Source organism: Pan paniscus, chromosome 4, assembly GCF_029289425.2.
Source record: "Pan paniscus chromosome 4, NHGRI_mPanPan1-v2.0_pri, whole genome shotgun sequence".
Lineage (NCBI taxonomy): Eukaryota > Metazoa > Chordata > Mammalia > Primates > Hominidae > Pan > Pan paniscus.
In genome coordinates, this window is record NC_073253.2 from 31,342,445 (window position 1) to 31,360,500 (window position 18,056).

The 18,056-nt window shown below is 33.8% G+C and overlaps 1 protein-coding gene across 2 annotated transcripts in view; it reads left to right on the forward strand.

The window, feature by feature from the left end:
* Nucleotides 1-16,142, forward strand: part of EDIL3 (EGF like repeats and discoidin domains 3) — a 442,216-nt gene extending 426,074 nt beyond the window's left edge. For both annotated transcript variants that reach the window (XM_003822240.6, XM_003822241.6), the window contains one exon: nt 13,164-16,142. In XM_003822240.6, the coding sequence (XP_003822288.1) occupies nt 13,164-13,313 (150 nt within the window). In that variant the 3' untranslated portion in view covers nt 13,314-16,142. The remainder of the gene's footprint in view (nt 1-13,163) is intronic.
* Nucleotides 16,143-18,056: the final 1,914 nt, after the last annotated feature.

Consider the following 18,056-nt stretch of genomic DNA (forward strand, 5'->3'; position numbering starts at 1 on the left):
GTTATTCAGAAGTTTCTCTGCTTTTCTACTTGTAATTTAATATTATGAGACCTGACTAGGATATGTGCTGGTATGCCCAAAATAGAATGGGATGCTTGTAAATTTTGCTAAGGCCTCTGACCAAGAATGAAATGTATCAGGAAATATCTAAGTACAGAATAATTGACTTAGCAAAGTGAAAGTGGTTTGCAGGCCTAGATCTGCCTGCTGAGTTGGGAAAGGACAATCTAGTTAAATAAACTGAATTCAGAAAGCAGCATATTGTCATCAATGAGTAGTGTGATAGCAGTTGTTAAGGTACACAGAGAACATAATAGGGACCCACTTATCAGAATCAGTTGTGAAGTGGAGGCCTGGAGTCAAAAACAAGACAGAAAAAAATGGATGCAAGTCCACAAGCAAATAGCCCTGGGTCTCCTAAAAAAAAGTATTATGCTTCCATTTCCATGTTTAACATAAGCTGCAAGTGTCCTACCTAGATCCAAGAACAACTAAGGTGTTTGTTCTTGGATGCGGGGTAAAGAAGGGTTTAAGAGCAGGAAAGGAAGGGGACAACAGGAGATGCGGCTTATGGGATAGAGATGAGCAGAGAGAGGGCTAGTGCCCAATGTAAGTGCAACTGTAGAATGGAACAACTAGCTACATGCTGGAAATGAAAGACAAACCAGAGTGACTCATTAGCCACAGGAACAACCAGAAGCCATTCTGTCTGAAGGAGCTCAGTGATTTTTTTAAGAAGTCATTCAGTTTATTTGGAAACATCAATGGAAAGCCAGTTGTCCTTCTTTAAGGATTAATTTTGAGGTTTCTAAGAAAATCCTTTGTATATTAGTTCACATTTTCTAATATTAAACACTGTCAATGTAAAATATGCAGTTAATTTTGGACAATGAATCATTTACTTTTCTTGTTGGCATTTGGATGTTTTAACCTTCATCGTTAAAAGACAAAAGAGCAAAAGCAGAATGCTGTCTAACAACAATTAGGTGGTAGAAACAAATATACATCAGGCAGAAAATTCATAAAATTCACCAATATTAGGGTGGGTTGGGGGCAAGGAGCAGGAAGAATGTCCCTACTGGTGTGACTGTTATTTAATGACAGATAACCACCTAGTACAGATGCTATGAAACATCGTTCTCAATAAATTTATGGAGAAAGCAGAAAACAAGTCAGGATAATACGATAATAAGGAGTAAATACATGCTTATTGTTTTTTCTTGCTAATTATCTTTTTTCTCCAAAACTCAGAGTTACATTTTCAGGGAGTTTGATAAACTCCCTTAAAGTTTGAAACAATATAGTTTTTCTAGTTAGCACATGTTTCTGCAAAAAAGGAAAAAATATGTGTGAAAACATAAGGAATATGTTACATAGCAGTATTATCAAAGTAAAATATTCATAAATGAAAAATAATTTAAATGTTGCTTATTATTACATGCTTTATCACCTTACTTTTCCCAGTGCTCAAATGCCAAAAAAGTTAAAATCTTCCTATTTTTATCTTCTCAATCTTCCACCACTCATCAGAAATCACTAAAAACGTGTACACTTAAAATTCTGAATATCTCATGTTTGTGTGTGACTTATTTATTAATAGACCTAATTGCATAATGACAATATTTCTCAGTGAAAAAAATTACTCATGCTTTTATTTAAGTCATTCTTATACAACTACTAAGAAAAATCATCAAGTGTTAGCCCAACTGTGACTCTATGCATTGATTAAAAATGCTAACATATTAAAAATATTGATTAGCGATTAGCTCCCCAGTAGAATGATCAAGACTATCAAACTTTAATAAATTGTTTAAAATTCAGTGATGTTATCATTCATTAAGAGGTAGTGATGAACCTGATGAAAGCAGGAGATGTTAGCTGAGAGAAAATTAGCATTTTGAATAGAAAAAACTACGATGCTATTTTAGGTGAATCTGATAGTTTTCTTTCCTACTAGGAAAACAAGTACTCGATCAATCTGAGTATGATAGAAACTATGTCATTATTTTGATAGTTTAAGTATGCAGTAACCATTGACTAGTGGTGTTAGTCTATTTTGTATTACGATTAAGGAATGCCTAAGACTGGGTAATTTATAAAGAAAGGAGGTTTATTTGGCTCATGGTTCTACAGGCTGTGCAAGAATGGCAACAGAATCTGCTTGGCTTCTGGTGAGGCATCAGGAAGCTTTTTTTACTCATGATGGAAGTCAAGGAGGGAGAAGGCTCATCACGTGGCAAGAGAGGGAGCAAGAGAGAGAGGATAAGGTGACACATTATTTTTTAACAACCAGCTCTTCTGTGAACTAATAGAGCAAGAACTCATTCAATACAATAGGGAGGGCACCAAGCCATACAAGAGGGATCTGCCCCCATGACCCAGCACCTCCCCCTAGGCTACAGCTCCAACATTGAGGATCGCATTTTGACATGAGATTTGGAGGGGACAAATATCCAAACTATATCAATTAGAATATAGCAAAAATTTCAACCCATTTTATTTCTAAATAATCACCAAACAACTAATATTTTGATTGTTTATTATATGGTAAAAAAAAATGCTCAAGGACATTAGTTCTACATGATACATATGCCATTTTTACTATCCACCATCACACCATCAGCTGCAATATGTTAAGCAATTAAAAGTCTCCCCCTTAACAGTTTCACAATGTCTTAATTAATGTGGCAGTATTTTTCTACTTTTTCACAGTTTAAATCTGAAAAAGAACAAATGATACCTGTCATATATCCATGTTTATGGGAAACTATAAAAAGATTTTTGAATCTGCCACTCCCTATAAAGTTAATCATTTGGCAATGATTTTTACGTAGCTCCTTTGGTTGAATCTCAAAGAGAAAGTGTGTTAATATGTATAGAGCACTCTTGGGACAAATACACCTATAATAAGCCGTGTAGGGACACTTATTAGAGAGGCAACACATTTCTCATCATCAAAAAGCTTCTGGCATAATTTGAGACACAAAACTGCTTAAAAAATAACTTTAACCAAAGACAGATTCAGTTATTATACCTGTGTGAAGAGGCAGTCCTCTCGATTTTTCTGAAGCTGTGAGCAGAGGACCAAACTCAGAAAACTGAACACAAGAACTAATTTCCTTATTTCCAATAAAGTTAGAAACAAAATCAATTTTGAACAGATAAATGAAATGTCTGATATTTAATAATAATTAAAGGAAGATGTTCCTCATATATGAGTGAAAATAATATAACTTTTACATAACAAAATTGCACTTTTATTTCTTTTCTTCCTTTTGGTAATACCCCAATAGCCATAAGTAATAGCAAAGTTTACTTTTCTCTTCTGAGATCAAGCATATTTTAATAATAATATGCCCTCAACTCATTAAGAAAAGAAAAAAGACCCAAAATTTAGCTTATCCCAAAGAAGAGTTAGTGACTGCTCAGCTTAGGTCTAGCATTCCTCATGTTCTTCATATAGTGTTGCCAGATTTGGCAAATAAAAATACTGACACTTAGTTAAATTTGAATTCAGATAAATGATACATTCTTTAGTATAAGTATATTCAAAATATTTGATCTTGCATCCTTGTTTCCAGTTAAGATCTTCTATGTCTTGTAGCTGGACCAGATGGTCTACTGAGGATACTCAGGAGAGAGGATAAAGGAGAATGACTACTTTCTGTGCCTAGGCAATACACGCTTACGCTCACACCTAGGCACCCTGCTTCAGCTGTACGATTCCACTTTGCCACCCCTGCATCCATCTCCAGGATTGTCTCCTCTCCCTAATACTCTTTTCCCCTCATCATGAGTCTGGCTTAGAAGTCACATGGCTAAGTGCTTAAATCACTTCTGTGTTCATACATAGAGCACGATATTAAGTCATTTCTGACAAGGATAGGGTGAAACTCTTCAATGAGACTTGAAGTGAGGAAAAGTCTCCTAATGCGGGAAGAATTACCAAATACACCAATTTCTCTACTGCCACATCATTTATATATCTACCATGAAGGGTAGAGTCAGGGGTAGAGTCTCAAATTGTTCTGATGAGATGGAAAATACGTAGTGTGATTTCAGATGAGAGTTTGAGAGATGAGTTTTGAGCTTCAATAGAGAGGCAAGTTGCTCTGTACTTTTATAGAAAAGAGGAAAGGCATTTCTACATTTCTCATGTTCTACTAAAAAGAAAAAAGTAGATGCCCTTACTTTCCAACTATTCCTGGTAATATCTCCTGGAGATGTCTTTGAAAAGCAGATGGTTTCCCAATTCTACTTTTTCTGTGGGAATATTTCTTATGGCAGTCAAAATCTGAGTAGTGGAAGGCAGATAGTTTAAATATATAGCCACAGTTTAGAATGGCATATTTTATGTTTCATAAATCTTTATAGGCAATCATCCTATGTGATATATTTCCTAAGATATTCTCATTACTTAAGGAGACTTTCATCATAAAAGAAGTTAAATATGGTGGTGTATCCTACCTACTGGCTTTTAGACTCTACATTCTAAATGACAGCAAGCTTGGGGAAAGGAAGGTAACAGTCAAGGAGGATGGACTCTTTTGCTTTGATTTTTCACTACATCTTTTTCCCAAGGTCAAGACCTAATAACAAAAGGTAACATGAACTTCTTAGTGAGGCTCTTGGGGCTCTTTCTAAAGAGCTACCAGCTCTCCAGCTACTTAAAGCCAAAGTTATGCAAGAAAACAGTCCGTAGAATGAATGGAGATGGCCACTCTGCCCCAGTCCCTTTGGTCTCTCATCGGGCTGACTGGGATGTTGGCAATTCCTAGCTCAACTTGTCACTCTCACAGTGGACTAGGGAATCACAAGTATTGCCTATGCCAGCTTGCCAGTAATAGACAAGTTGATACTACTGGGCAGAATAGGATTCCCTAATCCCATATCTTTTTAGGAGCAGTTGAACTCTTCTACGAAAAGCCAGAAGTTAAATGTTCTAAAAAAATACTATCAAAAATGTGCTATTTCCTCCTCTTTTCCAATACTTTCAAATTCCAGAGGATCTAAGAAATAATGAATTTTAGAAAGCTATCACACAGTTCTCTTTCCCAATGAAGAAATATGTTCCCAAACCAGCTTTCATGTCAACTACATGGAAACCAAAGAGAATCTGGCAATTTGAGAAGCAATGAAGGGCCGGAAATGTGGACTTTTATTGCCAGGGTAGGGAAAAAAACACCTTTGCCTATGTTTTGGCCAATTATTATTGGAATCTTTCATTTGTGCATTTTCAGAAAAAAAAAATATAACAGAAGGAGCAGTAGAGTGCAAATCATGCTACAAGAATTGTAAGTGAACATCAAATTTGTGGTGTAGTAAAGAATTTCTTGGGATATAATCAGAGATTTATATACACTAGGAACATGAAGCAAAGCCAGATTCATTCAGTAAAGTATAGTATTTCTTGAAGCCAAAGATCTACTTTTTAACATAGTTACAATAGAAAGCAAACTTTAGAGCCACAAGAAATTTCTTGAGAGCAACAATGGGAATGGAAATAATTTTTTTAGAGAACGCATATATTCATTTTAATGGTTTAAATGGATCATGCCCTTGTGAAAGAGAGACTATGGAACCTGCCCCATGTTTTGTTTTTCACTTCTCCCATCAAGCAAAAATGTTCTATAATTAGATTTTTGAAGTTAAATAAGCAGTTTGAAAGCCTCAGGTAGTTTCATGGAGAAATCTTGGGAAGCAAAGAAGTCTCTGAAGCAAACAGGGTCTAGATTTTCAAAGGGTTTGTGGAACAAAACATCATTTTAAAAAGAACATAGATAAAATTAATATCCAATATGAATTATGGTGCAGAATTATTATATATATGACCATGCATGATAGCTTTAAGAAAATCTGACTGTAGTTTCTTAAGGGATTTCAAAAGAAACCCAAGTAGATGGACAAAGTAGTATTTCTCAAAGGACCTATAAGCTTTTATGGAAATGATATTAAAGAAATACAGGAGAATAAAGAAGTTGAATTTTTTGTTACTGAAATATGCAAGAGGACAAGTAACACTGGTTGTTTGATATGCTTATTAGGTTTATGCCCATGAGAATAAATATCATCCAGAAATTGAAAATAAGAACAGCAAGTAAAATAGAGAGAGTAGAACCTAACAGTAGAAGGTTTAGAAAGTATACTTATGGGCCAAAATAAACAAATTTCAATGGATTGTCCTTTGAGGATTTATTCAAAGAATCAGAATAGAAAGTAAGTTCACAATCAACTTTAAAGCCTGAATGTCTGTCACACGCTGGCGCATGATGTTGGGGAAGTTGTAGATACAACCCTTTCAGACAATTGAGGTTCCTTTTCCAACTGTCAGTGTTTCAGACAACAAAACTTAGATGAAACCTGTAGCCCTTCAATACCAATTACTCATCACAAATTCAGGATTCCCTAAACCCACCCTCACTTTTGACATCAATTGCACATTCACAGTTCCCCAAGATCATTCTCAGGTTTGATAATTCAATAGAAAAACTCACAAACACAACTAAAATTATCATACAGTTATCATTTATCACGATGAAAGGATATGGATACAGATCATCTAAGGGAAGAGACATATGGGGCAGAGTCCAGGAGAGTCCAGGAATGAGCTTTCAGTTGTCTTGGAGACTTCTGGAGAGTAGTAAGTTCTCTCAGCAATGTTATGTGACAATAAGCCCAGAGTATTGCCAACTAGGAAGCTCACCTTAGCGTTGGTATTCAGAGTTTTTGTGGAAGCTCTGACATTTAGACATGGTTGACCATCTGTATGGCTAACCTTAGTTTCCTCCTTTTCAGTGGTCAAGCTGACCTGAAGACCCCACTGTAAACCACAATGTTAGCATAGGCTATCTGGTGTGGCCCAGGGCCCCCTGGGAAACAAAAATACTCCTCTCAGACAGGCCATTCCAAGGGCTTAGAGATTACCTTCAAGTTGCAGAGGGTGAAAAACAGACTCCTCCTTGGGTAAGGTTAACATCTACTGCACACTCGTATTACACACGGTTTTGTAGACTGTACACTGATCACTGGAATGACATGTGTCTGTAAACGCTATGCTTACACTAGATTTGACACATCCTAAACTCTGCAGAAGAACTGTTCAATAGAAAAAAGATGATGGTCAGCAATTTACTTCAAGATAGTACACACAAGCAAACTCAAGATTAAGATGTGTCTAGATATGTTTCTTACAAAGAAGACAAGATGATCAACTCCTTTTGGATACAGAAAAATAAAGTGATTGTCTAATATGTTACAATTAGTGGTTGATATGAAAACAAGTCCTCGTCGCATTTGATCTCTTATCTGTAGATTACACACATTATATTTTCACAAACCGGGACATGTAACTTTATCATTGTCTTTGGCTCTACTTTAAGGTCTTATGTATACATTTTGGTTGAATTTTTTTCCATTTGACTTTCACCTGCTGATAAATTGTTTCGGTTAGCTATGACCTTATTTCAGCTTTGGAGGGTAATGGTTCCACTCAGGATGCTATGGGATGGAAGACACTGTGGTAGCTCTCTGTTCCTTTCTGTCAATGACAATTTGTGCTATAGTGTTGTTGGGCTGCCCTATAGTGAAGGCTGATCCCCCAGCTCATTCTGCAGACTGATGATCAATATAGACACTTATTAACAAAGTCTACTGGCTCCAACAGAAACCCCTACTTTTTTGGTGACCCTCTTAGAATATAATTCTCAATATCACTATTTTCCAAAGAAACATTTCTTAGAATATTGAAATTTATCTGGAAATGAATTTCTTGTTTCCTTATTACATCCGGAAGAATGTACTCATATTGAGGCTAATTTTGTTACAGAGTTTCATTGGTTTAGTGGAATTGATCGCAGAGAAAAACATCAAGAATAATATACTAGCCTTTCAATCATGAAATGGTTTCAGGATGCTGGTAAATTTTCCTAGAAAATTGAATTCACAGAATGATAGCTGCAGTCTATTTTGGCTAAAAGAATTAAACTTTGGTTTCAGACTTTTTAAAGCCAATCACTTATACAAGTTTCATACATGCAAAGCTTCCAATAAGATTTGTTTAATATGATATAGATGTATGCCACTAACTAAAATGTTTAAAAATAATTTTCTATATATTTTGATTTTTTTTCCTTTTTAATAAAAAAATTGATTTTTGGAATGCTTGCATATAGGGCAAAGTAGAACATAAATTTTAGATTATCCTAAAATATTACTGAAAATCTAGCCCTAGAATTAGAAACAAAGAAAGCTCTTTCCCAAACTATTCAAATGGAAAAATGTTATGTTTGACATGATTCATGCATACTAATTCCGTGAAATTTTTCATAAGACTTTACATCACTTAAAGCGTTGATTCAAGTTGTAACTCTGAAATTTTTGACAGTCAAAAAAATTGAAGTAATGTTGATACTAAGTATATACAAATAAATTTTATGATCCTGAACTATAAATTAGTAAGCATCTGTCCCTTATGTCAGCCACAAAAATCAGAATTATATACTTATATAATATATAAATAGTTGCTTTATAAAACAGATACAAGTAAAAAAATTGGAAAACCCTCACTGAGGAGAAATTATGAAAATATCCAAAATCTATTTGACCATAAATCAATCAACTATAACCCCAAATGCAATATAATTATTCTACATTTTAGACTGCATTGATAGAAATATTGCATCTACAACAAAGGTGCACTCTATCTTTTGAGTTATTCACAGTATGTCTACATTCTGTGTCCCAATAAATACCACACTTTCACTGAGCCATAGTTAAAACAGATGTTAGTCAATGGAATGCAATCAAGATTATAAGTCTGAAAATCATGCAACATGAGGAACTTTTTAAGGAACTATGAATGTTTAGCCTAGAGTGCTGAAGTTGAGTTTTTGAGAGGTTTGTGTCAATTATTGTTAAGTATGTCAAAAGTTCTTTTGATGAGCTAAGTTTGTTCTATATTCATTGAGAATTAAGCACTAGATTCAATAGATTGAAGTGAGAGATATGCATTTTAGTCTTCTAAAAAGATAGACTTTCAAACTGTCTAAATACATACCTGTCCTATTGTATTGAGGCATGCCATGAATAGGCTGAAAGTTCCATGTTAGAAATATTAGAGGGAAAAGTTATTGAGAGCAGATCTCTGAGTTCTCTTCCAAATCTCAGATTCTTTCATTATATGGGTAGAATTAGATAAAAACAGGGTTTCTGAGGATCAGAGCTACCAAAGACTGTTCTTATTTAACTTCTCCATTAGTGCTCTGGATGAAAGCACAAAGGATTGAAATTATGTATGTTAAATAAAGAATTCTGAGCTTTCAGCCCAGCACCTCTGCACACACACACACACACACACACACACACACACAGACACAGACACATACATGCTGCCCTAGGAAAATGCATCTTTACCTTTGTCCTCTATCCCTTAAGAACAGCAGGTCAGTGTACAGATACAGTCAGTAAGGCCAGTGGTATGCTTGATACCATAAACAAAGCAAATACAATCAACAGAAAAAACTTTAGAAAGTCTCACTCAACCTTTATATTTCCACAATATCTGAAATCCCAGATGCGGTTCGACTATAGTCTCCAAATAGCAGAAGAAAAATAATGAAATCTATAAGGGGGCAACAAAAGCCCAGAGGGATGAAGTGATGGTCACTTGAAATCTTAATAAAATACTGGTGTTTAATACTGATGTAAAATGCTGATGTTTAGTCATAGGGAATCTATCTAAAAATGCTTAGAACCACTCGCTATTTGAATGATGTGAACAACAATTCCAAAAAGTTAGAACAATGGGAATCTCTTTAAAACTTTTAATCAGTTAAGTTTAGGACAAATGAAAAGAAGCACATTTTTACAAACTAGATGATTTTCTAAAGAAATCGTATGTGCAAGAAATCCCCAAGGGATTCTTTGATATTTAGAGTCCTATTCGATGACTGCTAAAAGAAACTGAAATATGCCCCACCTCTCTGACTACATTGTGGAGGATAATGTTACTTTGTTCCGTGATCCCTGGAGGCCTCCTATTGATGATGTCTATACTGGCCTGAATAGACCGTGGTCCCTAACAAAGAATGGTAGCTCGTCTTATAAAAAATGTATTAATGCTGCTAGAAACAAGATTTTATTGTTTTATTTTATCTGATATTCTCTCCGTGCTGAGATTTGAATCCTCTGAAGAATCTGATTTGTATTTTCAACCAGCATCACAAGAGAGTTAACCTTAGGAAAGAGAAAATCAAGATAGCTACATTGAGGGAGTTGTATTTTTCTTTCTCTTATCTTCTCTTAGGTTGTAATTATGGAAGCTTCTGCAAAGTACCTTGAGTGTTTTTTGATCAAGGCCCCATGTGTTAGAAAAAGCCTGAGAGACCTCTAAGCAATATCATGTTTGAATATATCAGCAAATTTGTCATCAGCTAATTAGCCTCCTTCCTGAACTGAAACGTGTGCATAGTTTTTCTAAAAAATTCTAAATTGAACTGTGTCTTTCTCATGTAAAATATTTTCACTCCTATATAGAGATTTAATGTTCTCCATCAGTCTTTTCAGACTTCAGTTTTAGTTCAGATGCTTATGTCTCTAAAATGTGCCTGTGAAAGCACTTTCTAGAAATCTTAGAGATTTTACGAAGTTAACTAAAAATACTGTGTTTGCATTCCTTTGCAAGGTGAAATATTTAGGTAGCATTCTTAAGCAGGGGCTTCCTAGTGCTTGAGATAAGAAAACAGCACATGTGCCACATGTTTACACAACAAGTACAAAATATCATCCTGGAATTAGCAAGTGGGTGCTTTGTGTTCTGTACGTGTCATTACTGAGAGGCCTCTGAAAATAAAAATATATTTTCAGTACTTTGAGGCTGTAAATTCTGTGATTCTAGTATAGATTTCGGCTGTTTTTCTGTGAACGTTATTGTTTTATTAATCATCCTGTTTCATGAAACTTCACTTTTTTTAAGTGAACATGCAAATATCCATGACTTTCACATATTAAATCAGAAATTTCATAGTTGTTTTCAGTTCCAGAGCTGATATAGTTTCTCTGTATGTATTCTTCATTATAAAGAAATAAGTATAATTAATAATTCAACTAATACTTTCTGGGTTGATAGTTCGCATCAAAACCTGTGCTAGAGAGCAGACACTTAAGAGAAAATTGTTTCTTTCTGTATTTCCTTCCCAAGAAGTGGTATAAAACTATATTTTGGGCTGTTATAAATCTTGCAATGAAAGTTAATGAATTTAAACTCTATTATCCCAGAGATATACATTAAGTTCACTAGCAGGGCTACAAAATTGGATTTTAGATTCCGTATTAAATTGTAATACCACAATCTCAGTGAAATATTTGAATCCAACATCATATGTCAGAGAGGATGTCAGTAAACCAGAGCTTATTTTCTGCTGTTGCAGTAGCAACAGTCTCTCAAGATTTTTGGTGAGTGTTTATGATATGTCCTGTACCTGTGAGTTTTGCTAACAGAGACATTGTAACATAGTAGTAGCACATTTCAGTCCAGAATGAATTATTCCTTTGTGCAAGACAGGGCATTACTAAGCATAAAATGCCTGCTAAATGAATATGAATTTAGATATGCCAGCAGAACCAGCAGAGAGACTTTTCAGTCTTGTCTATTGCTCCTATTAATCAGTGCCGTACTGCCTAATGCTTTTGAGGAGAATATGATTTTTTTCTTTCCAGGAGAACATTTGTGGCCGTATAAGACTGAACCAATCTAGCCTAGAAGGCTTTTAAAACATTCCCTTTAATTTCAGAATGCTGAAAGATGTGGGTTAAGTATTCTGTCATGTGATGATGGAGTTTGGTTGTTTTTTGTTTTCTACTTTAAGGATTTTATTTTCAGGTGTCTCTGGTCACATAGTTATGTTTTGATGCCAAACAAGAAAGAAATTTGATGTCAAACAAGAAAGAAAATTATCTTCTAATTATAAGATGCTTCATAAAGCAAAAACAGAAAGCGTTGAAGAGATTTTTACTCTAAAAATTTAAACTAAATCTAAAAATCTAAACTAAATCTAAATTTTTAAAAATGTAGATATAAAATAGTTAGAAATCACTTTAATAAGAAATGTTCAGAATCTATAAGAAAAAAAGGATAAAATCTTCAGATAAAGACTAAATAATATAAATACCTCAGTTTACCCCAACATAATTTATAATTTAATGCCATTCCTATCAGGGTCCCAGTGTTTTAAATTTGTTTTGTTTTCTGAAGCAGACATTTGTCCAAGTTATTATGAAAGTCTTTTGGGGAAGAGCAAGTGGCCATAGTAATAGTAAAGCTCCAAAAAAAAAAAAAAGCATTTTTACAAAAGAAGAAAGAAGAATAGACGTGCAATGCAAAGTGTCAGGATATTATAAGTCATATTGATCCCAATAGTATTGTATGGATCCAGGAATTAATAGATGAAGCCAAAAAAGAAGAGAAAAACAGTTCAAAAACAGCATTGATTGCGTTGTCTCATTTGGAGATGGGCTAGTTTTATTCTCTATGTGAGAAGAAGTGGGCAAAAGGCACTGTGATAGAGGCCGTTAGTGCTCACCAGATAGCCTTGTGCTTCTCTCCAGTGCCCAGCCTCCTTTGCTGTTAGGCTGGAGTCATATAATTAGGTAAGGTGAAACAGATATATACAGAAGTGATATAAGCTGCTTCCATATTTGTTCTCTTAAACACTCTGCACAGTCTGCTAACTCTCCCTCCCCTTGCCCCTTGTGAATGTGGAGGCCACATGCTCCAGATGATAGCTGTACTTTGCAAGCAGCTTGGATCTCTGAGTCACCCCGTGGAAGAGAGCATCTTCAGCAAGCTACATGACTAACGTCAGCCTGTGACATAAGCAAAAAATGAATACCTGTTGTATTTTTTTTAATTGAGAGAAACAAGTAGAGGAAAATGATAGACCTATGAATGTCTGCATTAAACAATAAAGGTTTAACTCTTTAAACATTAATTGACCATTTAATTTAAAATAATTATTATTAAAAAGAAGCTGCAATATATTTTGAAGAAAAGAAAATGAATAGTTATCAAATATCATGTTTGGGGAAAATGTTCCAAACAGGAACATAAAAATAATTTCAAAGAAAGAAGGCTGTGTGACTGACATTTTTCTGCTCTTCTTTATTAGGTTTTCCAGGGCAATTTTGACAATGACACTCACAGAAAAAATGTCATCGACCCTCCCATCTATGCACGACACATAAGAATCCTTCCTTGGTCCTGGTACGGGAGGATCACATTGCGGTCAGAGCTGCTGGGCTGCACAGAGGAGGAATGAGGGGAGGCTACATTTCACAACCCTCTTCCCTATTTCCCTAAAAGTATCTCCATGGAATGAACTGTGCAAAATCTGTAGGAAACTGAATGTTTTTTTTTTTTTTCATGAAAAAGTGCTCAAATTATGGTAGGCAACTAACGGTGTTTTTAAGGGGGTCTAAGCCTGCCTTTTCAATGATTTAATTTGATTTTATTTTATCCGTCAAATCTCTTAAGTAACAACACATTAAGTGTGAATTACTTTTCTCTCATTGTTTCCTGAATTATTCGCATTGGTAGAAATATATTAGGGAAAGAAAGTAGCCTTCTTTTTATAGCAAGAGTAAAAAAGTCTCAAAGTCATCAAATAAGAGCAAGAGTTGATAGAGCTTTTACAATCAATACTCACCTAATTCTGATAAAAGGAATACTGCAATGTTAGCAATAAGTTTTTTTTCTTCTGTAATGACTCTACATTATCCTGTTTCCCTGTGCCTACCAAACACTGTCAATGTTTATTACAAAATTTTAAAGAAGAATATGTAACATGCAGTACTGATATTATAATTCTCATTTTACTTTCATTATTTCTAATAAGAGACTATGTGACTTCTTTTTCTTTTAGTTCTATTCTACATTCTTAATATTGTATATTACCTGAATAATTCAACTTTTTTTCTAATTGAATTTCCTATTAGTTGACTAAAAGAAGTGTCATGTTTACTCATATATGTAGAACATGACTGCCTATCAGTAGATTGATCTGTATTTAATATTCATTAATTAAATCTGCAGTTTTATTTTTGAAGGAAGCCTTAACTGTTTAATTTCCAAATAATTGCTTCATAAAGAATCCCATACTCTCAGTTTGCACAAAAGAACGAAAAATATATATGTCTCTTTAAATTTAAATCTTCATTTAGATGGTAATTACATATCCTTATATTTACTTTAAAAAATCGGCTTGTTATTTGTTTATTTTATAAAAAATTTAGCAAAGAAATATTAATATAGTGCTGCATAGTTTGGCCAAGCATACTCATCATTTCTTTGTTCAGCTCCACATTCCCTGTGAAACTAACATCTTATTGAGATTTGAAACTGGTGGTAGTTTCCCAGGAAGGCACAGGTGGAGTTATTTGTGAGAAGCAAAGTGTTTACTAATGACAAAGTAGTAAACCATTTTCAAGATGAAAATTGATTTCTATTTATTTTGCTTCAAAGGTCCTGGAAAAATAAGCAATTATCATAACAATTTGTTATTGATACTGGAGGTTTCATTGACATGTCTCTCAAATTAAAGCTCACACTGCCTCCATAAAAGTCTTCAACATCTAATTTATAAGCTTTACAAGTATTTATTTTATAAGGCTTAGAAAGAATTATTGGAGTTTTAAATTAAGTGTATTGGAAAAGAAAGGATGGTATGTGTACGAAATGTTAAGATCCTACGCAACACTGCTATTTTTTTCCTTTAATATTTGTGCTGCATAACAAAAGCCACTAGACTGTTACTGTCTTGTCTGTCCATGTGTTAACAGCATTTCTTAATGATGTATATATGGAGTGGTCTTCAATCATAATGAAGAATTTAAAGAGAAAGTCAATTGTATTGGCATTTTTAATAAGAACAAAATTAGTTCGTCTAAGGGGACTGGCTGGCCACATATTTGTTCCTTGCCCATATGCTTTCTACTTCTTGTTCTTATTATGAAATTATGAATTTGAAGCCTCTGAAATGGTGATCAGTTTTCAACATCTTTCAAAAACAAAATTACTATTTCCCCCATATTGCTTTTTTTAGATAACTTTAAAGTTAGGATTTTAAAATATTTGTAACTGGCTAAATTTTAAAGTCATGTGACAAATAATTACTTAGGTTCAGAAATATACACACACTTACTCTTTAGCCAGTTTCTTTCAAGGTTTACTGTCCCATCAGATATCTAGCCATTTTCCTTTGCAAATTACATACATTCTTTAGTATATTTTTAAGATTATTACTTATGCTTTATGATGATTTAGTTTTTCAAAATTATTTATAGCTTCATATGATGTTTTGTAATTTTTTCTATTGATATCTGTTTTAAAAATATTTTCCAAGGAAGTTGATTAAAATTATATTTGTTACCTTTTAGAAAAAGCATTGAAATGAGTTTCTCTTGCTTTTTCATTTTCCCTCTGCTTTATATGCTCTTCGCAATACATCACGTCCAACGGGATACCTATTGTTCCGTGACACCCAAAATTGATGAGAGCAAAGGGGTTGCACCATATGGAAATGTTGAAAACTATTGTAAAGTAGTATTATGAAGTAGCTTTTGTGTCATTCATGTCGATGACATGAAAGTGAAGTAAATTTATTCTATGTAAATTCACACTAAAACCAATACAGTACCATAAGTAGAATACATGTAAGAATCACCTAGTCTTCACTATATTGAGTAAATATAACATGCTAATTTTACAATTAATGAAACTAAACTTTTAAACATCTCCATTATATCTACATCCTTTTGAAAGTATTTATCATAGTTGCCAGTTTTAATTTTAGGATTGACTTTCTCTTTCTGAATGACTTCATAAAGTTTGGTGTGAATTTTGAAGACTTGGGTTACTAATGATTGTATCTTTGCTAGTCAACAAATTATGAAATATAATACTCAATGCGTCTGATGTGTCATTAAGTACAGAAATAACTAAGACACAAATAATCTTTGCAAACCTTCAAGCTGTGTAATATTCCAATGTTGTTTTTTTCTTCGTATATATACTTATATCACGTAGGATGTAAAACCAGTATGACCTTGTCTAATCTCCAAACTTAAAATAAACTTTTGAAAATCTGGGATTCTTTTGAAGCAGTTGTAATTAAACACATTTATAAGAATACACAAATTGTCTGAATGTGAATGCCCACTACTCTTGACCACATACTTGGTTCATTTTTGCCTTGCACAGGACAGTTGAACAGATACAGAAAAAATAGAAATTACAACAACCTCTAAATATATATTGATTTTAGCTAAACTGGTCTTTTGAAGATTATTAAAATGTATGCATTCTTCCTGCTCCTTTTAGATGCAGAAGTTTTACTAGAATATTCTTAATCCAAAGTCATTTTTGGCCTCATGTATAAAGCATTGTGTAACAGGACTGATCTGCCCATTGTTAATCAGATGATATTGGTATCATTTCTATAGTTTTTTCAGTTCATGATGCTCAGGAGTATGATGAAGAAATCCAGTCAGTGGTAAGCAATAATATAACAGTAATAATGTATTTATCCATGTAACATTAGCTATTGAATAATGAAAATCATAACGTGGATTCTTCATAAATCCTGTTTCTAGCTCTCTGGAAGTCACTGGTGAAATACTAAATCTGTGTACTTGCTACTGTTTTGACATTTTCTTAGGATGCAAACAATTTAGGGAGGAATTAAGATATGAAAGGTTACTACTTATTTGAGCTTCAGTGAGTCTCTGATAGCTCCCAGAACTGACTAATCACATTTATGTACTCATACACATTCCCATTTAAATGCATTTTAATATCAGCAGATCAATGGGATTCCATTGTTTGCCTAATTTTTGCACATACTCAAAAACAAACAATAAATGTGCTTTTATTAAATAAGAGAAATTATACATATATATTTTCAGTAGCGCTAATAAGGAATCATGACAACATCTATACAGGGTACAATTTTACAATATTTAATAATTATCCAACAGAAAATTTTCAAGTATAAAACTTTTAAGATTACTGATTCTAGATTCAAAAATAAAAAAAGCATTTCAAATTCCAAGAAGAAAAGTCTGCATAGGCTGAAATTTGTGTTTTTTATAAAGTATTACTAATAACTTCATGAATGGAAAATATTATCTCTAACCTGAATTTTAAAACATCTGTCAGCTTTGCATACATGACTTTAATTAAGATTTTGATAAAGAAACATTAATGTTTACTGTCAGAAATTCAGTGCTATCTCTTTTCAAAAGGCTAATTTTTAAAAAATTAACAATCACTTTAGTATGCTATTTATTTGTGAAAAATATTGCCTCTAGCCTTTGAGATGCAAAAGGATCCTTTTATCTGCACAGGTAAAATAGAAGACCAAACAACTTTGCCAGTTGAGAAATGTTTCAACTACCCTGAAATAGAATGCACTGTCATTTGTCTTTACAAAGACAAAGAATACCTTGTGGAAGTAGCAATTTTTCTATTGATTTTGAAGGGGGAAATAGGTTTCTTGATTCTATTGCAGTAAATGCCTATAATTCATATTGGCTGTTTCAACATTGCCACCAAATAAAGTGTTTTCCACAGTAGGCAAGTGCACTTACTCAAAGAGTTATTTCTATTAAATGAATTTGGTAGCAGAAACAGGAAAACATAAAAGGCTCCATGTTCAACAATTTTTGCATAACTTCGCAGAAGCTGATTGAGTCATATGAAAGCACTAATACTTTGGAAATATGGTGTCGAACCATCAGCAAATGGCCACCATATTACATGATTAAGCATTGCTTAATCGGTGACTGCTTCCGATTGAATTTTATTTTAATGTCCTTGAAGGCATGAACCACACTGCTCCATATTTATGTAAAATCCCCATAGTGCCCTTCATATATCCACACATATGTTAACGATGATAAATTACAATGTAAGCTCAACCTGCTGCCACCTGTAAAGGGAGTGGTGGCAGTGAGACTGATGGTGCATCTAAACAATATATCTCTGGCCAGGCACGGTGGCTCAT